At 36.6% G+C, this 24,984-nt stretch overlaps 1 protein-coding gene across 1 annotated transcript; it reads left to right on the top strand.

Annotated features, from left to right (window-relative positions):
* The first annotated feature begins 2,447 nt into the window (after nt 1–2,447).
* On the top strand, nt 2,448–20,824 carry tmem30ab (transmembrane protein 30Ab). Its single transcript, XM_051645187.1, has 7 exons — nt 2,448–2,920; nt 8,618–8,737; nt 9,059–9,166; nt 9,555–9,642; nt 9,727–9,873; nt 11,369–11,575; nt 19,746–20,824. The coding sequence occupies exons 1-7, from the start codon at nt 2,675–2,677 to the stop codon at nt 19,937–19,939; spliced, it is 1,110 nt and encodes a 369-aa protein (XP_051501147.1). The 5' UTR covers nt 2,448–2,674; the 3' UTR covers nt 19,940–20,824.
* Nucleotides 20,825–24,984: the final 4,160 nt, after the last annotated feature.

The raw sequence follows: 24,984 nt of genomic DNA, 5'->3' as shown, positions 1-24,984 counted from the left end.
TAAAGTGAAATATTAATGCATACACAATTTAATTATATTTACTATTAATTATCACTGGCAAGGCATTTTGGTGAATAGATCCATTTTACTGTTCATGACACCCTTTCTTTGCTTGCATATCGCTGATTGCAGGTTTGCAATGTATTTGGCCATGTTTAGGTGCAAAAACAGTGCCAAAAGTGTAAGTGGAAAAAAAGAGTCAGAAGAATACACAACAAATTTACTTTGTGTTAATACGAAATTACAGATTCACAACACATGAATTACACTTATGCAAAGCATTAAAGTATTGCTAATATGTTTTTCTTACACTTGCAACTTGATTTATACTTTTACAAATGTTCTGTGCGCATGCAATTTATTTTTACGCTTGCAATTTGATTTACGCTTTCACAAATCTTACTTTGTGCATTCAAATCGTTTAGGCACTATTTTACCTTCATACCGTATGCCCACCTCAAAAGGTTAAAGTGGGCAAAGAAACACAGACATGGTCAACAGATAATTGGAAAAAAGTGTTATGGATCTTAACCCCATTGAGCTTTTGTGGGATCAGCTAGACTGTAAGGTGTGTGAGAAATGCCCGACAAGACAGCCACATCTATAGCAAGTGTTACAGTAAGCGTGGGGTGAAATGTCACCCAAGTATCTGGACAAACTGAGAGCTAGAATAATGTAGAAAATGTAGAAAAAAAAAAATGATGACTTGAATTATGACTAAAATTCTATTTTAAATGAGACATTTTATCCAGAGAAATCGCCAAAAAATCAATTTAATAGAAGTATTAGTATTGTATCGTTATTGCCGATATTGGACTTGAAATTATTGGTATCGGATCGAAAAGAAAATAAGTGGTATTGCCCATCCCTACTGCAAACATTTGCTTCCTGGTCCAGCTCTTAATGGCAAAACTGGCTCGAACAAGTAATCAGTGGAGTAAAGGAAGACAAATGACTTAAAGCTGCTATAGCGAGCAGCCCCCTCTGTTGGTAAAAATAAACAGCACACGATTAACCTTGTTGCCGGCTGGCTTCAATAGGGGCTTTCTTGCCATGTATTTTCACTTGGCGGACTGTTTTGGATGCGCAGTAAAAACGGGGACATTTCCAGAGACAGCTCCAGTCAGGGACAGATCTTCAAAAACCAGGACTCTCCCTGGAAAATGGGGATGCCTGGTCACCCTATTTTGGAAGAGATGGTATAGTTGAAATCCTTTGCACATAGCTGATTACAGAGAGGTCCTGGGACCTTAGCAAACAGCTACAAAAGAGAAAGCATGTTTTGAGGCTGTCAACAGCACAGATAAACAAGACAGCAAAATGACCCAAAAGGTTGGAGCTACTTGAAGCCCAGAAAGGGGCCTTTAATAAGAGTGCTTGAAATGAAAGACAACGATGAAATGATGAAGATGCAAGTTTAGTCTCCCACACCTGTTCTGAGAGGACAAAATAATGGTTAAAATCATTGCTTTATTGTCTTGCTCCATCTTGTGGTCCAAATGATGTAGCATATTTGAACCTATAGACCCACATATGCAAAACGAAAATATTTTATTTGCCCCACACTAAATGTGAATGTGTGTTTTTTTTTTATTATTATTATTATTATAGATATGTAGATAAGATTTTTTTCTTTCTTTCTTGTTCCCATGGCAAATACTTGTGTGGAATTTTTTAGGTAAATTAAATAAATAAATAAAAAATCAGATTTATTTCAAGATATTTAAACACAGGTGGTTATTGAACATTGTGTTAAAGTAAATCAAAGGAGAAAAAGAAAATTATTAAATACTGAAAGAAAATAAAAGATTAAATACTGATCAAACACAGAGACATAGCTTGACTTTTGAAAGTACATTTTAATATGCAGATAATCAATGCATATTTGTAACGGCTGGAGACCTGTTATGATTAAATACAAAAATGTAATTCTACTACTAATTCTCTTTCATTCTCTCTAGCACTACTAACATCCCTTTTAGTGCGGAGGTGTCATGTGGTACCGTGGGACACGCCTGGCAGACCGATGCATTTAGCGAATCGGTTCTTTGAACCGGTTCAAAAAACGGATTCACGAAAGGGTTCCCAGAAGTCCGCGGGCGGACTTTACGTTTGTGTAACAAAAATATACATAATACAATGCTAATATTACTATGATTTAAGTAATATAAATTGTTTTTGTTGTATTTCCAGTTTGATGTTCTCACCCCAGTTGTCATCCTAACTCCTGATTATGTTTGGATCAGTTGTACAAACATAGGCAAATAGTTCTTGTACATGCCTTTATATTGTTGTGTTTTAATTATTTATTTATTTTTAACAAATTCCTTACCTTAGTGTTTCCTCCGAAACAAACGTCTCACAGCTACGTGATTTTCAAAGCTTTGCGAATCGATTCGACTGAATAAAACGAACTGGCTCAAAACGAACAATTCTTTCGCGAATCGGAAATCACTAGTGATATGTCCTGTAGTTCCGCCTTAAACAAAACAGACAACTTTACTACCAAAGAGATGAGGCTGTAGAGATCGTTTACTACAGCAGCATCAAAATAAGTTTTATACTCTAATTTCATACGTCGAAGAGAGTTAAGCGTTTATAATCGAGAGATTTGGTCTTTTTGTGTGTGTTGTAACACAGATATTCAGTCTGGGAGCTGCTAGTAACAACAGGTATGATGGCGTCCAGCTACAACGCGAAGGAGGAAGACGGTCATCACTCAGGTTCCGCGGTGCTCGGCAGTACCGCCATCCGGACCAAAAAGCCTGACAATACCGCCTTTAAACAGCAGCGATTACCCGCTTGGCAGCCCATTCTGACCGCGGGGACAGTGCTGCCCGCTTTCTTCGTCATCGGCCTCATCTTCATCCCCATAGGAATCGGCCTCTACGTGACGTCCAACAACATCAAGGAGTTCGAGGTTTGATGTTTCCTTGTGGTTTTAGTGTCGTTTTACTAACAAATGTAATGCAAATAGACGCCCGCTGTTCTCAGACTAGATATGAAAGAATAAAGTGTGTTACGTAACAGTATGGCAAGCCGATTTAGCTTTTAATGCTCCCAGCGTTACTCGTTGTATTAGCATTTTTACTTGTAATATTTCTATTAGAGATCTCTACAATAGATTTTTACTCGTAACAATTTCAGTGAAAGAATGATATAATATGTAAGAATTATAATTACAGAGTTCTCTAATGACATTTTTACTAGTACGAATGCAATTGCTAAACTCTAAATTTGAACTACAGAGCTCTGCGTTTACATTCTTACTAGCAAGAAATATTCTGGGTTCAGTACAAGTTAATCAGTAGCAATTGTGGCATAATGTTGATTTACCAAAAAAAAAAAAAAAAAAAAAAATCGACTCCTTCCTCTTATTAAAAAAAAAGAGCAAAAGTTGAAGTTATAGTTAGACACTTACAATGGAAGTGAATGGGGCCAATTTTTGGAGGGATTAAAGGCAGAAATGTGAAGCTTATAATTTTATAAAAGCACTTACATGAATTCTTCTGATAAAACTCATGTGTTATTTGAGCTGTAAAGTTTAAATCGTTTTTTATTTTTTACAGTCAGTTTTAGGGTTGTTGACTACATTGTCATGCCAATGAATTTGTAAAATTGGGTATAACTTTAAACAGAAAAGGTTTGTGAGTGATTTTTATCACACAAAATCATGTTAATGTATTGTTTGCCTTGTGGCTATTCTTTTGAAACAGTGAGTATTTTAACACTCAAAAATCATCTTTCACTTCCATTGTAAGTGCCTCATTGTAACAGGAGCGAGTCAAAATTAATTTGTTTTTATACAACAAATGCTGTCGGTTGAGCTTAACTTGAATTGAACCCGGAATATTCCTTTAAATAGCTCCAGAATACATTCTCACTTGTAAGAATTCCAATTACAGAGCTTTGCAGTTAAACATATATTTAATGTGAAGTGTTTAAAATAAAAAATAAAAATCAATTGCAGAGCTCTGCAGTTAAACATATATTTAATGTGAAGTGTTTAAAATAAAAAAGAAAAATAAATTATAGAGCTCTGTAATTGGGATTCTTACTAGTAGTGTTGTCACAATAACAAAATTTCAGTAGTCAGTACCAATACCAGTAACATTTCACAATTCTCGATACCAATTTCAGTACCACAGAAAAAAATGGGTAATATGCTTTTGAACACACTCCATAAAATGCCTATTAAAATGTTACATTTCAATATAAATAATAAATTAAAACAATAGCATGTTTCCTTCGAGTGTTTCTCAATTAAGTAAACATTAAGGTTTTTTTTAAGTAGGACGCTACAAAATCAGTTTGATTTTTATTTTATTATTTATTTTTTATTACATTTTTCCCAAATTCCATGTTTTCCATTTTTTTTTTTTTTCTGAATTCCATGTTTTAAAGTTTAATTAAATTTCATCATCAAAATTGTGCCTAATTAAATGAATCCAAATGAAAATAGAACAGTTACTAACAAAACAATTTTTGATTAGGTGCTTTAGTAAAGATCTTCACAACATAATCTTAAACACAAAACTGGTCTTGCAACCCGATCTCATGAAAATTTGTACATAATTTACGAGTTGCTATTTCGTATGGTCTCGCATGATGTTGTTCGCATAAACTCGTACAACTTCATAACGTGCAAATTCATAGATGTCTAATGTGGAAGTAAGCGCGAGTTCCACGCACGAGGCATTAAGGACATTCTTATTAATATTATGCCCTTACCCAAACCCCTTATCTAAACTTAACAAGTTAGTAGAGTGTGTAAACATGATAGGAAGCTGTTGTGTGTGACAGAAGCAAGTAATTGTCGTGTATTAGACGGAAACGATGTCCAGCGATGTCATTGGCTGTAGTGAAAGTTGTAGGAATTCAAACGAGTGCAGTTGCACGATATCATACAAATTGGCCAAAGTTAGAAAAGTCGTACAAATCCTGACGATTTCGCTGTGAGAGTGTGTTGGGTCTTGTTTTATGTCAAATAAAGTGCTGCGCAACAGAGCATCACATTATAAATAAAAACATTGATGAAACTTCTATTCAGTACAACAGTACTCTTGGTTGTTAGATACAGTATAATGCCTACACACTAGTAATATATAGAGCTTTCAGCATTAATGCGTTAGTGCATATGATTAATTAAAAAAGTTGAACGTGTCAAGTTTTCTTTATCGCGATTAACACATTTACCTTTTAATACAGCATAAACACTGGTGTGAAGGGCAGAGTCATTACATTGAGGCATGCCACAGCGCCAGAGCCCTTCTTCCAAGGAGAGACTACAATCTTAGCATAAAACAGCATAACGCGGCGGTCCCATAGACATTCTATGGGCGGTGCTGTCGTAACATGCTTGTTGACTGTTACACTTTCTCCTATGATAGTTGCGGAGGTTATCTCAGTAAATAAAATAATCTCTGACAGCGCTTCCCTGTCATTGATAAAATGATGAAGAAAGGAGCGCTTAGCCCTATTTGATGTACAAAACAAGCCCAGATGGGACTTGTAATAGAAATCAAGTATTTTTCAGCCTGTAAGGTGCATGGTGATTCAAAGCGTTGCCGGCCTGACGCAAATCATGACGTGAACACAGCTTCACGATTGCTGTAGGAAAGCGGATAGCCACAGTCTAACGGCAGATTAATATTGTCTCTAATATTAGAGAGTTTAAGAGATGTAATGCCCATTGCAATGAAAATGCAACTTACGTGGGGACTAGTTCTTTCAATTAGTCAAAATCCCACTTAAACTTTGGGAAACGTTTGATGTGACTTGAATTGATGATATTTTGGTGCATTTCTATGTTTATATTGTGGAAGGCTTTGTTTGGAAAATGTTAATAAAGCATTATATTGCTACATATTGTTTTGTTTTCTTTCTTAAGATGGAAATAAATACATTTTGACAAGAAAATAAGTATATATAGTGTCAAATTTCAGTACTTTTTAAAATATGCAATTAATCGCGATTAAAAATTGTAATCAACTGACAGCACTAGTAATAATATATTTAGGTCACAATTTCTTAAATTTCGCGTGTCAAGATATTATTTTTAATCTAACTTTTAGTCAATTTTAAGTCTGTAGTTTCACTCTTCCAGTAAAGACGTTGGTTATATGACCCAGTGTGACTATAGAAGCGCAAAATGCTGCGATTTAATTGTATAAATATATAGTCTGCAGGCGTGGCACACGTCACAGTAAATGAGCACTCTCTTCTGTCTTCTGCTACATTAAGCACAGCTCGGGATGCTCATAAAATGTGGTGTTTTGATCAGTCTATGTTTTCAGCTTGACATGCAGACTGTTGATTTATTTAAGTAAATCGCATGTATTGACGGTTTAATAATCACACTAGAACAGATTTTTGATTATTTGTCCATTTGAGGATTTTGTCCATTGTCCAGCGTGTGAGCATTGTAAGCAGCCGTCTGTCAGTCATACTACGTGCGGGGACCAAATTAAGTCAGTGTTCTGTACTACTGGTACTGTAGAAACACTGGTATCATTACATCTTTTTAATGTTAGTATTGACCTGGTACTAGGGTTGCAACGGTATGAGATTTTCACGGTATGATAACCGTCTCAGAAAATATCACAGTTTCACTGTATCACGGTATACGATATTACACAATTATTATTATTATTATTATCAGTTACAATGACCCTTAAAGGAGTGAAAACAGAAGGGCTTTCTTTTTGGTTGAACAAATGCTTTATTATAACTGAAACTTGAAACAATTTTTTTTAATGGAAGTGTAAAAAAAGTCTCCCTTTTGAAAATAAATAAAATAAATAGAATAAATAAGAAAACTAACAGAATTATAATAATGAACCGAATTATAAACATGATTAAAAAATAGCATGTAACTATGACATGTTAGTTTACATGTTAGCATAGCATGTTAAATTAACTACTAAAGGAAAAATAACATCAGCTGTGTGAGCTTTAAAGTAATGTCCTATGATTATTAACAATTAACATATACTGTAGGAGCACGACAGCGCAGCCAGACTGCTGCTGTCTGTACCTTTAACTCAGTGGTTCTCAACTGGTTTTGTTTCAGGACAGATTTTGCATTGGAAATCAAGTGGCGACCCACCATAGTAAAAACGTAACCTGCATTTAATGTATCCTGGGTCACATTTCCTTTTATGTTGCATAGTTTTGTTCATGGTTTTCAAGTACAAGGACATGTATCAAGTGACACTGTTTTTTGTTGTTGACATCAACAACAAAAGCGACAGGAAGTTCTCTCAACCCCCTTTTAAAAATTGAAGAGCATATTTACTTATATGAGCCCATTATTATCCCGTTTGTTTCCTAATTTCAAACATAATTCAAACAGAACATGCATATTACACAGGAGGAAAGGCTCCTCATTACCATGGTTAGGTCAGTGTAGCTAGTCTTAAATAATAGTAATAATAAAACAAATTATAGTATTTATTATTTATGAAAAAATTAGCTGAAACTCATCTTGAAACTTTAACTACAACTGCCACTGTTGATGTAAAATGAGGTCTAATAGATTCTACCTTTAGATTATTTCATTTGAAACTATGACATTTTGTCAAAATATAACAGTTACTTTTATTCATGTAAAATCATGAAACCGTTTTGTAAAGGTGATGATGTGGAATGAAAAAAAATATTAGCGCGTAGCACAGTGTTGCTCTTTTCCTCCTCAGTGCTGTTTGGCATGTCAGGGCTGCCTACTGTTTGAGAGGTTCGACTTGACTTCCTCCGTAATGAAAAGTCTCACTAGAATTGAAATTGGTCACATCAGTTTTGAGGTCTGCGTTCCACAATATCGAGGGAAGCCCGGTTGTTGCACGCGCGCATCAGAGAGAAGAGCAGATCATGATCACGAGCTGGTTGCGTTACACTCTTGCGAAAGTGCAGATGAGAAACCTTTAGCTGATTGCGATATTATTATTATTATTATTATTAAATCTGCCTCGGCAGTTCTAAATAGGCTATCACTTGAGTGGCCACCGAAATATCTTCAATAGGAGAACCATGGAATTGTTCTTTCCCTGCTATACGCAATCCAGTCCGAATAGATCTGCGACCCACCAGTTGAAAAACACTGCTTTAACTCACACACACACACACACACACACACACACACACACACACACACACACACTCACTTATGTCAGACCCCCTCGCTTCTCTCTGACATTTTCTCCGCTGCTTGTGTGTGTGTGTGTGTGTGTGTGTGTGTGTGTGTGTGTGTGGCGCAAGTTGACGAGTCTGATAGGCAGTCGAGGAGGAAAGGAGATGCGCACGTGCAGGTGAGATTCTCTGTCCGGTTGCATTTTTTTTTCTCAATACCGTAGATAAGCAAATGCACATGGCATGATAACCGTCAGTTTTCATACCGTGGTATACCGTGAAACCGGTATACTGCTGCAGCCCTACTTGGTACCAAGTACCGGTACTTTTGACATCACTACTTACTAGTGAAAATTTAGTTGGAGAGCTCTCAAATTGCAGTTCTTTCTAGTAAAAATGCAATTATGACAAGCAACACTGGGAGCATTAAAAGATAATTTAGCCTTCCATACAGTGGTGTATAGAACATGAGTGTTTCTGTGATTTGCAGATTGATTATACCGGGACTGACATGTCCAGCCCATGTTTTAACTGCTCTCAAAACTACAGCTGGAACAGCACAACTCCATGCAAATGTGTCCTGGCCTTCTATCTCGACCAGCCCTTCGAGGTGAGTGTTTATGACCTCTTCATTTGTTATGTTGAATTCCTAATAGATAATGGAAAGTTCCGTCTTTAATGCACTAATATTTATTTGATGAAAACGAATAAACTTCAGTTACAATGAACGTCTATGGGACAAGGCATTTGGAGGGTTTAAAAGCAGAAGTGTGAAGCAGATATTTTCTTAAAGAACTTCTTCAGTCTAAAAATGTCTGATATTTGAGCTGTATAGTTTAAATCATCCTTTTAGCAGCGGGTCTACTTTTCTAAGTGGATGAACTTAAAGGTGACAGTACACTTTTTAAGATGCTTAACTTCATTTCCTCAGAGTAATGTCTTCATGTACTACGGCTTGTCGAATTTCTACCAAAACCATCGGCGATATGTGAAGTCCAGAGATGACAGCCAGCTTAATGGAGACGAGCGCTCACTTAAGGTATTGCAAGTTTCATTGCAATGAATATTAACAAGTCTAAACTAAATAGAAACGAAAAAGTTCACCTGATTTTGAGCTCAGCTGTCTGAAGTGTTTGTCAGCAAAGTATACTCCACCTACACTGTATGAAAGCAGGGTTTGGCAACGTGGAATTAGAAAAATCTCAGCACCTATCAGTCACTGACTGTCATTGTCTGTCAGTGAACTTTACACCAAGTCAGATTGCAGCATGCCAGTTTTTTGTCATGTCAGACAACAGTCTAAAAATAGCTTTAATTGCTTCCTGAATACAGGGAGTACTTTTTAAAATAAACTGCTTAATGCTTAATTGAACCCTATTCAATTGTATGTTATTGAGTAAAGCTCAAACCACATCTTCACATTTCAGGAACCAAGCAAAGAATGTGAGCCGTACCGCACTAATGACAACAAGCCTATAGCCCCATGTGGAGCCATCGCTAACAGCATGTTTAATGGTAAGTGCTGGATCATTCTGAATACTTGCCAACATTCTTTTTAAGAGTTTTAATATAATTTACGTCTTTTAATCTTTGCTTTAGACACATTGGACTTGTTTTACATGGATCCCAATGGAACAAAAACCCAAATTCCATTGATCAAAAAAGGAATCGCATGGTGGACCGACAAGCATGTGAAGTTCAGAAACCCTGGTGGCAGTAATCCAAATCTTACTGCTGTTTTTATTGGTAAAATCTACTTCTAAAGAGTTCTGTATACTGTGGCTCCTAAAGTATTTGGACACATTTGGGCACATAAGCCGCACTTAAATGTGCACTTAGTAACTTTTGTGTTTTTGTCATCTTGGACTTACAGTGACACCTAGCGGTGTGGATGCAGCATCATTTAACATCAGTTTTCAGTTACAGTTGCCATTGTAGAAATTCAGTATTCACAGGCAGCCCTGATTAATTTAATCCACAAGTGAACATGTCCAATAGCAGAGCAGTTACTGAGAATAAGCGAGTAGTATTCGGCTGGTCATGTGATCATAACATGGCTGCCCCCATGAGGGGACCCTCTGCATAGAATAAAACATCTTTTATAAGGTTACTGATATGACTGGAGTCTTCATGTCATGTGAGTGCTCATGATTTTATACATATGTTTCAAAGTTACAGTTCATTTCTTTAGGAGAAAAACTTTGTTAAAGGAATAGTTCACCCAAAACTGAAAATTCTCATCATTTACTCACCCTCATGCCATCCCAGATGCGTATGACTTTCTTTCTTTAGCTGAACACAAAATGAAGATTTTCAGAAGAATATCTCAGCTCTGTAGGTCTATACAATGCAAGTGAATGGTGACCGGAACTTTGAAGGTTCAAAAAGCATAAAGGCAGCATAAAAGTAATCCATATGACTTCAGTGGTTAAATCTATGTTTTCAGAAGCAATGTGATAGGTGTGGGTGAGAAACAGATCAATATTTAAGTCATTTTTTTACTATAGATTCTTTACTTTCACTTTCGCATTCTTCTTTTGTTTTTGGCGATTTGCTATTTTTTGGGCATATCACCACCTACTGGGCAAGGAGGAGAATTTATAATAAAAAAAGGACTTCAATATTGATCTGTGCTTTTTGAACCTTCAAATTTCTGGCCACGCTTCACTTGAATTGTATAGACCTTCAGAGCTGAGATATTCTACTAAAAATCTTTGTTTGTGTTCAGCTAAAGAAAGAAAGTCATTCACATCTGGGATGGCATGAGGGTGAGTAAATGATGAGAATTTTCAGTTTTGGGTGAACTATCCCTTTAATGGGGTAAAAAAAATTACTTGGTGCACTTTTAAATGCAAAATAACACTTGGTTTGGTATCTCAACATATGCTATGATTTTATCACTTCTCAGAACTAACTTCATTTACTGAATATTTTTTTGCAATTACTCTTTACCAACTGGTCCCAATGTCATATTAGTGGATGTACTAGCAGAGTTACCACAGTTGTATTTGATCACATAAAGTATGGACCTGTTCCACAAAGTTTGACAACCAGAAAGTCTCCAAATGCTTGGTCATAATTTTGAAAAAACTTGGTTTGAGATCTTGATAAAATGTCCTTGCATTAAATAAGTGTGGCTTAAGTGTTGTAGTACTTTTTTGGACCACTATATTATGATTAAAAGGCATGGCATGTTTTGCCCTTAATAATCCTCAGCCCTAAAATAATCCTTTTCTTCCAGACACAGCAAAACCAATCAACTGGCACATCCCTGTTTATGAACTCGACACAGACCCAGAAAACAATGGCTTCATTAATGAGGATTTCATTGTGTGGATGCGCACGGCTGCCCTCCCTACCTTCAGAAAGCTCTACCGCATCATTCAGAAGAAGAACAATGTAACACCCACGCTGCCCAGAGGCAGCTACACCTTGGAGATAACCTACAGTATCCTTGCATTGCATACCTTTAGGTCTACATATATATATATATATATATATATACACACACACACACACACACACACTGGCAGCCAAAAGTTTGGAATAATGTACAGATTTTGTTGTTTTGGAAGGAAATTGGTACTTTAATTCACCAAAGTGGTATTCAACTGATCACAAAGTATAGTCAGGACATTACTGATGTAAAAAAACAGCACCATCATCACCATTTGAAAAAAGTCATTTTTGATCAAATCTTGACAGGCCCCATTTCCAGCAGCCATCACTCCAACACTTGAGTAATCATGCTAAATTGCTAATTTGGTTCTAGAAAATTACTTGCTATTATATCAAACACAGTTTGTTGTGTTTGTTTTTGAGTTGCCACAGTATGCAATAGACTGTCATGTCTTAAGGTCAAAATTAGGTCAAAAATGGCAACAAAAAAAAGAAACGGCTTTCTCTAGAAACTCGTCAGTTAATCGTTTACTCATCAGTCAATCATTGTTTTGAGGAATGAAGGCTATACAATGCTTGAAATTGCCAAAAAACTTAAGATTTCACACAAAGATCTACACTACAGTCTTCAAAGACAAAGGACAACTGGCTCTAACAAGGACAGAAAGAGATGTGGAATGCCCAGATACAACTAAACAAGAGGATAAGTACATCAGAGTCTCTAGTTTGAGAAATAGACACCTCACACGTCCTCAGATGACAGCTTCATTGAATTCTACCCGCTCGACACCAGTTTCATGTTCAACAGTAAAGAGAAGACTCAGGGGTGCAGGCCTTATGGGAAGAATTGCAAAGAAAAAGCCACTTTTGAAACAGAAAAACAAAAAGAAAAGGTTAGAGTGGGCAAAAAAACACAGACATTGGACAACATATAATTGGAGAAGAGTGTTATGGATCTTAACCCCATTGAGCTTTTGTGGGATCAGCTAGACTGTAAGGTGCATGAGAAGTGCCCGACATGACAGCCACATCTATGGCAAGTGCTACAGGAAGCGTGGGGTGAAATGTCACCTGAGTATCTGGACAAACTGACAGCTAGAATGCCAAGGTTCTGCAAAGCTGTCATTGCTGCACGTGGAAGATGTTTTGATGAGAACTCTTTGAAGTAGTTTAAGAAGTTCTGAACATTTTACATTCATCCGAAAAGATGAATACTCTATGGAGCATTTAAACCTTTATGGAGCATTTTAACTTTTTTCGGAATAACGTCTTAACCAAATAATTACCTTATTTGCTGTTGTGGAGATAAATGTGGTCCACTTTATGAGAGGGATAGACAAGCTCCGATGTTAAATCATCTCTTCAGATCAGGAATTTAACATCACGCTCAGGTTTAGGCAATACATGAATACATGGGAATCATTACATGTGAATCGTGTGATTCATTAACATAGACATTTTAAGAAATGGAACTTGAATATGATGTTGTATCTTAATTAATGTTACACTTGACAAGCTCCAGACACACACAATTAAGGGAGACTGCAAACTGAGTCGAAACTGCTCCCATCAGATCTGAAATCACGCAGTGTGCATTTTCATTCATAAGGTTTACACTTTAGAAATATTGGCTATATAGATTCATAAATTTGTTGTAATTTTGGTTATGTTTAATTTATCCAAATTTTTAATTTAATGTCACTTTATCCTTGTGCTTCTTGGATAATCAGTCAAACAAATATGTTTTCTATTGGGATGAATCCAACCCAGTGCGATGTTTTAAATTTCAAAAATATGGACATGGGTCAAACAGTTGTAAAAACAAAAGCATCTGTTGCAAGTGTGGCGAAGAAGACCACAACATGGAGAGCTGCCAAAAGCCACCCAAATGCTGTAATTGTACAGGAGATCATTCGGCTGCATGAAAAGAATGTCCTACATGGATTAAGGAGGAGGAGATACAGAGAATCAGATGCACAAAGAAGATCAGTTACCCCGAGGCAGGGAAAATGGTAGATGCTGCCTCTCCTTTTACACAGAGTAAAACATATGCCTCTGTTGTCAAGAAATCTGTGAAGACCACGGAATGCCTGACAGACCTCTCCTGGATGCACAAAGATAAACCCCAAAATGTTAACAGCAATAAATCTCTCCAAAGGACCAAGAACACAGGAACCCAATGTGAATTTACCTCGACCAATATTCAGTCTAGTCAGAACTCAAAAGAAAATCAAACTACAAATAGAAATACAAGAAGATTGAGTTGTTTGCAAGTAAAAGACAAAATAGCAAAGACAAAACAAACCAAAGATGTAAAAATGAAAGAAAGGAATAGTCGGAGTAGAAGTCCATCCCCAAAAGGAAAAATCATGGGAAATATTCCTATCTTTCTTACATGAGAATGGAAAATATTTGTATCCAATGGAACTGTCGTGGACTCGGGGCAAACCTTGCAGAGTTGCAAAGCTTACAGTTCTCAACCCCCTTGGTTTTTGTCTCCAGGAGACAAAACTACCAACAGATTTTACCTTCTCTTTTAAAAAGTGCACAATTTTAAATACTTTTGGTCTTACTAATAGACAGACCTTTGGTGGTACAGCCATTTTAATCAGAAACTATGTGATTCATAGTCGCATCAATGTGAGCGGTAATTTACAGGTAGCAGCAGTGAGTCTGAATCTGCAGAGAACCATTACAGTATGCTCCATATACATTCCACCTAATCTTACTGGAACACACAAGGACCTGGATGGCCTAGTAGCCCAACTTCCCTCTCCATATATACTCATGGGAGACTTCAATAGTCACAACACCTTATGGGGAGATACCCATTGTGACACCAAGGGAAAGAGGATAGAAGAATTCCTAGACAATCACGCCTTATGTCTCCTAAATGACGGATCCAGCACTTACCTACACCCAGGGTACGGAACATACTCGGCAACTGACCTAACAATTTGTGAACCTGAGTTACTTACACCTTTCATGGAAAGCATGGCATGACCTATGTGGTAGTGACCACTTTCCATTAAAATTAACCCTAAAAGAAGAGAAGAAAAGCTAAGAACACCAAGATGGCAGTTTAAGAAAGTTACCTGGTACCTTTTTCAAACGCTTTGCTATGAAAGGTTTAATGGAGCCTCTGAAGATGATCCAGATGTTATTAAACACTTCACCAGCACACTCATCTCCATAGCAAATGATACCATCCCGAAAACATCATTAAACATCAAATGCAAACGGTTGCCATGGTTTGATGATAAATGCAAGACAGCTATAAAAGAACAGAAAAATGCTGAAAGATTATTCTTCAGAAGGCCAACAAATGAAAATCTTGTTAAGGTTAAAATAAGTAGGGCACAAGCGCAAAGAATAATAAATGAAGCTAAAAGGAAAAGTTGGAGACAATGTGTATCTGGTCTGACATCAAGCACCTCAACAAAAAAGGACTGGAACTTGATCCGAAGGATGAAGGGCAGGAATAATGGAGCTCAAATTCAGCATATCAAACACCAAGACTCTAGCCTAACCTCAAAACAAGAGATTGCAAATACCTTAGCAGAAACTTTTGAAAAGAACTCCTCCATTGAAAATTGCCTCAATGCCTTCCAAGTGTTCTTAGCACAGGACGAAAAGGAAGGTATCAATTTTTCATCTAATAATAAGGAACCCTATAATCAACTGTTCACAATGGAAGAATTGACACAAGCTATAAACAGAGCACATGATATGGCAGTGGGACCAGATTATATTCACTATCAGTTTAAAAAAAATCTGCCTCACATTATCCTGTTTCTACTGTTAAAATTTTTTAACTCTATTTGGTTATCAGGGAATATTCCACTCTCTTGGAAAGACGCAATAATCATTCCCATCCCAAAAGCAGGAAAAGATCATATTGACCCCAACAACTACCGCCAAATAGCCCTGACAATTTGCTTATGCAAAACCATGGAGAGAATGGTTAACGAACGTCTAGTATGGATCCTTGAATCACAACATCTCATAAGTAAAGTTCATTGTGGCATCAGAAAAGGAAGTACTATAGATCACCTCGTCAGCCTTGAAAGCTACGTACGAGATGCTTTCATCAGAAAAGAACATGTAGTGGCCGTCTTTTTTGACTTGGAGAACGCATATGACACCACTTGGAAGTTCGGCATTTTAAAGGATTTATTTCAACTAGGTTTTAGAGGACACTTACCCATTTTTATTGCAAATTTTTTAATCAAACAGACATTTTAAAGTCAGAGTAGGTAATACCCTATCTGACCCAAATAAACAAGAGCTAGGAATACCACAAGGGAGTATTTTATTAGTTACCCTTTATAGTATCAAAATTAACGGCATCGCAAAAGCCATTGGGTCGGATATACATTGCAGTCTTTATGTGGATGACATTGGTATTTGCTACAGAGGCAAATCCATGAATAACATTGAATAGAAAATCCAGCTGACAATTAACAGGATGCAGACCTGGTCAGTATCAAATGGTTTTAAGTTTTCAAAGACCAAAACTGTTTATGCGTTTTTGCCAGCTACGCTCGCTCTCTCCATCTTGACCCAGAGATATTCATGGATGGTGTACTCATCAGAGTTGTTAAGGAAACCATATTCCTTGGAATAACTCTTGACTGTAAACTGAGTTTTATCCCTCACATATAGATTTTAAAAGATAAAGCCATAAACATTTTAAAGGTTTTAGCTAAAACAAAATGGGGTGCAGAAAGTCCAGTTCTCTTAAATCTCTATAGAACTCTAATTCGATCACGCCTGGATTATGGAAGTATAGTGTATGGATCAGCCAGGAAATCATATATCCGACTCTTGGACACTGTACATCACCAAGGCATACGTCTGGCATTAGGGGCCTTTAGAACATCACCAACTCAAAGTTTGTATGTAGAAGCAAATTAACTTTCTTTGGAGAACAGACGACTCAAACTAGCCCTACAATATACAACAAAGCTGAAGACCAACAAAGAAAACCCAGCTTACCACCCCGTTTTCTCAACCCCTTCTTCAAGATTATACGAACAAAAACCAAGACATATCCGACCTTTTGGACTACGGATCAAACCACATTTACAAAATCTCAAAATAGATCTGAGCATACTGGAACAGATACACTTCTGTAAAAACCAAAAATAATCTTAGATCTAACAAGAAACAAAAAATCCAAAACCCACCCAAATGACTTTCAACAACAACTCCTCTACATTAGAGAAATATTTTCATCATATACCCCTATATATACAGATGGATCAAAATCTGAGGACCATGTATCATCTGCATTTGTGATCAGCCACCAAAAAAAAAGGAATATCCATCCACAATCACAGCTCAATTTTTACAGCAGAGACAAACACTATCATCTTAGCACTGGACTTCATAAATACTATGCAACAGAGAAACTTTCTGATAATTACAGACTCAAAATCATGTCTTCAAACAATGTCATCTCAAAAAAATGATCACCCAACGCTTGTAGAGATTCTATGCAAACTACTGGATCTGGAGGCCCAATATCTTAATATCTGCTTCTGCTGGGTACCTGGTCACTGTGGAATCCCAGGAAATGAGGAAGCAGACACTGTTGCAAAAGAGACATTATCAGCCGATCTCAAAAAGTGTCCAAAACCTCCCACTGACCTAAAACCCATAATAAATTTGTATATTAACAAAAAATGGCAAACTGAGTGGGATCAATGCACCATGAACAAACTCCATGACAACAGCCCTATTGTTGGAGAAAGAAGCTTCTTTCTGTTTTCAAATCGCTGGGACCAGGTCATCTAAACCTGCTGTCGAATAGGTCACTCCAGGATGACACAAGTTTTTAATATTAGGCGAAGATTCACCAACATGTACCTTTTGCCAGAACCCACTATCCTTTAAACATATTTTATTAGATTGTACTGGTCTTAACCCCATGAGAAACCCTTTTTATTCAGTAAACACTCTGGAAGAAATTTTTAACAAAGTCAAACCTAACGCAATTTTAGAGTTTTTAGGAAAAATAGATTTTAAAAACCTTATATAGAGTTCCTTACACTTTTCTCACCATAAAAATAGCCATAGAAGCTGGCATGGCGTTAAAGCCTATTAGCTTCTGATAGGAGGTGTACTGAATTGGAGGTGTACCTGTGGATGTATTTTAAGACCTACCTTCAAACGCAGTGCCTCTTTGCTTGACATCATGGGAAAATCAAAAGAAATCAGCCAAGACCTCAGAAAAAAAAATTGTGGACCTCCACAATTCTGGTTCATCCTTGGGAGCAATTTCCAAATGCCTGAAGGTACAACGTTTATCTGTACAAACAATAGTACGCAAGTATAAACACCATGGGACTACGCAGCATCATACCGCTCTGGAAGGAGATGCATTCTGTCTCCTAGAGATGAACATAGTTTGGTGCGAAAAGTGCAAATCAATGCCAGAAGAACAACAAAGGACCTTGTGAAGATGCTGGAGGAAACAGGTAGACAAGTATCTATATCCACAGTTAAACAAGTCTATATCGACATAACCTGAAAGGCTGCTCAGCAAGGAAGAAGCCACTGCTTCAAAACTGCCATAAAAAAGCCAGACTATAATTTGCAAGTGCACATGGGGACAAAGATCTTACTTTTTGGATAAATTTCCTCTGGTCTGATGAAACCAAAATATTTTGGGCCATAATGACCATCGTTTTGTGTGAAGGAAAAAGAATGAGGCTTGCAAGCCAAAGAATACCATCCCAAACATGAAGCATGAGGGTGGCAGCATCATGTTGTGGGGGTGCTTTGCTGCAGGAGGGACTGGTGCACTTTACAAAATAGATAGCATCATGAGGAAGGAAAATTATGTGGATATATTGAAGCAACATCTCAAGACATCAGCCAGGAAGTTAAAGCTCGGTCACAAATGGGTCTTCCAAATGGACAATAACCCCAAGCATACTTCCAAAGTTGTGGCAAAATGGCTTATGGACAACAAAGTCAAGGTATTGGATTGGCCATCACAATGCCCTGACCTCAATCCGATAGAAAATTTGTGGGCAGAACTGAAAAAGCATGTGCGAGCAAAGAGGCCTACAAACGTGACCCAGTTACACCAGTTCTGTCTGGAGGAATGGGCCAAAATTCCAGCAACTTATTGTGAGAAGCTTGTGGAAGGCTACCCAAAATGTTTGACTCAAGTTAAACAATTTAAAGGCAATGCTACCAAATACTAACAAAGTGTATGTAAACTTATGACCCACTGGGAATGTGATGAAAGGAATAAAAGCTGAAATAAATAATTTATTCTGATATTTCCCATTCTTAAAATAAAGTAGTAATCCTAACTGACCTAAGATGGGGAATGTTTTCTGCGATTAAATGTCAGAAATTGTGAAAAACTGAGCTTAAATGTATTTGGCTAAGGTGTATGTAAACTTCTGACTTCAACTGTGTGTGTGTGTGTGTGTGTGAATATATATATATATATATATATAGATTGGTTGGTACTGTTTTGGTGGGTCAAGGGGGACCTACACAATATTAGGCAGGTGGTTTTAATGTTGTGGCTGATCGCATTAAAACCACCTGCCTAATATTGCGTAGGTCCCCCTCATGCCGCCAAAATAGCGCCAACCCGCATCTCAGAATAGCATTCTGATATGATATTCTTCTCACCACAATTGTACAGAGCGGTTATCTGAGTTACCGTAGACTTGGTCAGTTTGAACCAATCTGGCCATTCTCTGTTGATCTCTCTCATCAACGAGGCATTTCCGTCCATAGAACTGCCGCTCACTGGATGTTTTTTGTTTCTGGCACCATTCTGAGCAAACTCTAGAGACTGTTGTATGTGAAAATCCCAGAGGATCAGCAGTTACAGAAATACTCAAACCAGCCTGTCTGGCAAACAACAATCAAGCCATGGTTGAAATCACTGAGAACACATTGGCTGATTAGATAATCGTATGAATAAGTAGGTGAACAGGTCTTCCTAATAAAGTGGTTAGTGGGTGCATATCAATATTTGCTGAAAAAGGTGATACTTCAAGCTTGAATTGCTCTTTTGGTAGGAAAATTCCTTATTACGGAATTTACATTCAGTCCGGGGGCATTTTTTACATATAAGTAATCACACTGATTAATGTGTTTTGTGATTAACTCAGAAAAACCTTTTACACTGGTCAATTTTGTCTTTCATTCTGTTTTTGCTCATTTCCTTAACCACTTGCCCTCAGACTACCCAGTCCGCAGCTTTGAAGGCAGGAAACGTATGATCCTCAGCACCATCTCCTGGATGGGAGGGAAAAATCCCTTCCTGGGCATCGCCTACATGACCGTGGGCTCTATCTGCTTCTTCCTCGGCATGGTGCTCCTCTTCATACATCACAAATATGGAAACCGTAACAACAACTCTGATATTCCTAATTAAGCTTCTTGAGTGCATGCGGTCTGTCGAACACACTGTGGGGACCCAATGTTCAAGCTCCTGTGTTTGTGTCTGTGTGTTTGAATAGCCTGCTTGGATTTATCAATGTGTAATGCTTTAAAAGTGCAAAAAAGCATTTGACCACTGGATTTTCTGTTTATTTATTTCTCAAGATAATGATGCTGTGTCTACTAAGTTCAAGGTTTTTATTTTGACCACTTTTGAGTGGGTATTAAAACTAACTGCCCTTTCATTTATGGTTAATTTCAGGCATGCAGATCTGAGAACTTATGCTGTTTTGATCGTTGATATGTACATTGGTATGTCTCTTTATGGTCAGTGTGATATTACAAGACAAAGACTTTGTATAAACTATAAATTAATGTGTATTTGTATTTTAAAGAGATGGTTTTACATTTGGATGAAGTAAGGTTAAAAACAAGGCAACGTAATATGTGGCTAAATTTTTAACAGTTGAATATAAAACCTAAAAGCAAAAATGTTTATTAATTTCACTTATATCTTCTACTGTAGCTCTGTTTAGTTTGAACCTTCTAGTGCCAGGTTATGGTAGTTTCAGTGATAACTGCCACTAAATTTGAGGTCTGTTACTATTTTTGTTTTTTGAAAATGCTTGTGATCTTTAAAGATGCTTGGTTGTGTGTGCTTGGTCGCTTGCAAGAAAGAAATGTTTTTTTTTTTTTTATTGAAACTGTCTTGGGCTCATTTTTGCTGTCTTGTCCTTTTTTATCAAGTGTTATTATTTAAGCATGTCTGTTGTGCATTTAACAAATAAGCACTTTAGAATGTGACATGCCATCAACTTTGCTAAATTTTTAGGAAATGTGCGTTTTGTTGTTGGACGAATAAAATAGCTAAATCCTAAAACTCCCTGAGAATTTCTCCATTGCTGCTTATTAAAATAGCCTAGTCTTGAAGAGCAGAGGGCGAACCCAAACAATGAACATTTTAAGCTGGTTTTGGCCAGAATTTCTTGTTTTTGTCAGATGACACTTTTAGTTTAAAGTGTGAAAATAGTAAACTAACTGCAATTTCCTACTAAATGGTGCAATAGTGACAGAAAAACTTGAAAATTTGTTCTGTTCCTCACATAGAACTGTTGAGTATGGCTTGGAAAAATCTGCATGAAGATTCTTCAGAATTCTCCTTTTGAGTTCAATGTAAGAAAAAAAGATGTAACACTTAAGGTTCCATTTGTTAACATTACTTAACATGAACTAATGAACAATACATTTACAGCATTTTTAATCTTGGTTAATTTTAATTTCAACATATATTTATACATTTTTAAAATTAAAAGTTGCATATGTTAACATTAGACTAACATTAACAAAGATTTATAAATGCTGTAAAAAAATATATATATATATATATAGTTCATTGTTAGTTCATGATACCTAATGCATTTACTAATGTTAACGAATGGAAACTTATTGTAAAGTGTTACCAATAAAGATAGAATTAAGGAATATTCCAGGTTCAATTCTTAACACACACACAGACAAAATTGAGGTTGCAGTGAGGCACTTAAAATGAAAGTGAATGGGGCCATTTTTTGAGTTTAAAGAGTTTAAAGGCAGAAATGTGAAAATTATGATTTAAAAAAAGCACACATTCATTCTTCTGTTGTGTATTACAGTATTTGATATGCAAAGTTGTTTAAATCATTTTTACAGCCGTTTTAGGGTTTACGACTGCGTATTCATGGCAACAAAGTTGTAAACTTGAATATACTGTTACTTTACACAGAAAAGGTTAGTACATGCACATTGTTTACGTCTTGCGCCTATTCTTTTGAAATAGTGAGTATTTTTACATTTACGGATTGGCCCCATTCACTACCATTGAAAGTGCCTCACTGGAACCCAGATTTTTGCTTTCTTTAAAGAAAAGGAGGGACAAGTAGAAATTAAATTCGTGGTAATCAACATTCCATAAATGCTGTTGATTGAGCTTAAATTTATTGAACCCAGAATATTCCTTTAAAGAGATAGTTCGCCCAAAAATAACAATTCTCTCATCATTTACTCACCCTCATGCCATCCCAGATGTGTATGACTTTCTGTCTAATGCAGAACACAAATTAAGATTTTTAGAAGAAAATTTCAGCAATATTTCATTCTCTGTAGGTCCATACAATGCTAGTGAATGGTTCCCAAAATGTTGATGCTCCAAAGAGCACATACAGGCAGCATAAAAGTAATCCATATGACTCCAGTGATATCATAGGTGTGGGGGAGAAACAGGTCAATATTTTAAGTCAATTTTTGCTAGAAATTCCTCTCCCTTCCCTGTAGGGGACGTATGCAGGAAGAATGTGAATCACCAAAAACACAAGAAGAATGTGAAAGTTAAAGTGGAGATTGACCGGGCAGGGAGGAGAATTTATAGTAAAACTTTACCTATTTCTCACCAACACCTATCTAATTGCTTCTGAAGATACAGATTAAACCACTGGAGTCATATAATAATTCCTTACATTTATATAGCACTTTTTTAGGCACTCAAAGCACTTTACATACTATAGGGGGAATTTGGCCAGGACACCAGGGTTACACCCCTACTCTTTACAAGAAGTGCCCAGGACCTCAGTTTAATATTTCATCCAACGCATAGTGCCTTTTTACAGTATAGTGTCCCCATCACTACATTGTGGCATTAGGACTCACACAGACTGCACCTCGCTAACACCTCTTCCAGCAGCAACCTTAGTTTTCCCCAGGAGATCTCCCATACAGGTACTTGCCAGGCTAAGCCCTGCTTAGCTTTAGTGGGCAACCAGTCTAGAGCTACAGGGTGATATGGCTGCTGATATGGATATATAGATTAATTTTATGCTGAATTATGTGATTTGTGGAGATTTACAGTTTTGGCACCCATTCTCTTGCATTGTATGGACCAACAGAGCTGAGAAATTCTTTTAAAAATTCTGAGCGGAATCAACTTTCAAATCCTGACGCATTGGAATCGAAGAATCAATTATTTTTTAAATCAACTCCCAGTTCCATCCCTACCAATTTGTATTCATTACCATTACATTTTAAACAGTTTAAAGTATATTAAAAAAATGTTTTAAAAAGATTTTACTGTTATCAGAAAAATGTGTTTTCATTGCGTATGACACATTTCCCTTAAAATAATGGTTTGAGCATTCTGACATTTAAGCAAGTGACATAATTGTTTTTTCAAACCATATGGTTCAAACAGATGTTTCTCAAGAAGATGTTTCTTCTTCTTTTTAGTTATTTTTGCCTTATAAAGCTCAATTAAAAACCCTGTTATGTGTAACCAAGTTTTTATTTTTTTATTTACATAAAAATATAGTTCTTGATACAAAGCACATGAATACTGACTTCACATATTGTGAAGTGATTATATCTGCTTACTAAGTCTGTGGTCAGACATTTTTGCACTCTTCAACCTTGTAACTGTGAATCCTAAAACATTTTGAATGTAACAGGGTTGGCACAAAAACATACTGTATATTCAAAGAGAAATGTCATCTTTTTATTATAATGTATTATAATTTATGAATTCCAAAAGTATTGTGAAAGGGTTCAAATAATGTTGCGCTTTAAGGTTAGACTTAGGGTTAGTAACATTAAATAACAATTGGTACTTTGCAAGGCTGTTACCACATATTTTAAATTAGGGGTAATAGTTTAAGATTTGACATTGAAAAACCCATATTTGTTGACCGCTTATCCAAAAAATGGGAGGGACATGTCCCCCTTTGCAATGGTAGTGTATGGTAGTTACAGCCCTGTAACTTTGGTCCTTAGGTGGCAAAGTTTTGCATGACACTTTCCATCCATGCATGTGTCTATATTTATCCATCTGTAGCCCATTACAGAGCTGCTGTTTAACCTGTCTAACCTCCCTTCAATTAGACATTTTTCTGTATTTCTCTTTTGACACCTGTGATGTTTGTCAAATTTTGTTATCATGGTCTAAGAACACTGTCATTTCTAATTTAAACAGGTGTAAAACTGGAATTAAAAGCAAGAAATTAAAGTGCAGTTTTTTTTGTGTGTGTGTTTAAATCAAGAAAAGTGCAATATTATGAGCGTGCAAGTTTGAAGTGGCTCAGATGCTCATCAAAGTGTGGAACTAGTGCATGTATATGGAGTTCTAAAATGTTACATGGGGCGAATGTATGCTGGCCAATGATTTCTGAAGGAAGCAGGAAACACACTGCAGGGAAACACTACTCACTTGACTGGGATTATGTTGCTCCTTTTGTCATGTAAATAGGTTTAATTGTCAGTAGGTTCTGTTAGCTTTTCTTTGCTCATCCACATGTCTGCAATCAGTGTTGCCCACAGCAATGCTGAAAGGTTGTAAGACAGCTTACCCCTTAAAGGGGTTATCCTCTGTTACAGTGTGTGCACATATGTGTATGATAGCTAAGACTAGATTCAGGCCATTATTGTAAAGTGTTATATAAGGAGAAATCTTTTTTTTTTTTTTTTTTTATTATTTTTTTTTTTAATCGTTTGATACAAAATACTTCAATGTACCATGAAAACATACAAACTTCCTCTCCACTCTTAAACCCATGGGCAGGGCCAGGCGTGTGTAATAAGTTACTTTTAAAAAGTCCCTGATACATAAATAGTAATTCATGGTATCATTTGAAAGCTTAAAATCTGACCTTTTCACAGAACTCCATCACATTTGCATTTGTTACATAAAAAAACCTGAAAACATCTGCATTGCAAATACCACCCTGTGGTAATGATGTAGAAATATGAATATAAATAACACTTAAATAGATAAGTCATTTAGCAAATGAAAGCTCAGATCTGTATATTGTGATGGAAGGTGATATTTACTGCCAGCTAATGTCCCCTCAATCATATTCCCTCCCATCTCCTCCAGGCCATTTTTCCTTCTCCCCTATCTGCACTCACACACATTATTAACACATCTCTTCTCACTGGGTACGTTTCCCACAACATTTAAGCAGACTCTAGTAACCCCATTGCTTAAAAAACCCACACTATACCCTGAACTCTTTGAAAATT

Source organism: Myxocyprinus asiaticus, chromosome 19, assembly GCF_019703515.2.
Source record: "Myxocyprinus asiaticus isolate MX2 ecotype Aquarium Trade chromosome 19, UBuf_Myxa_2, whole genome shotgun sequence".
In the NCBI taxonomy this organism is placed as follows: domain Eukaryota; kingdom Metazoa; phylum Chordata; class Actinopteri; order Cypriniformes; family Catostomidae; genus Myxocyprinus; species Myxocyprinus asiaticus.
This window is presented reverse-complemented; position numbering and strand designations above follow the sequence as displayed.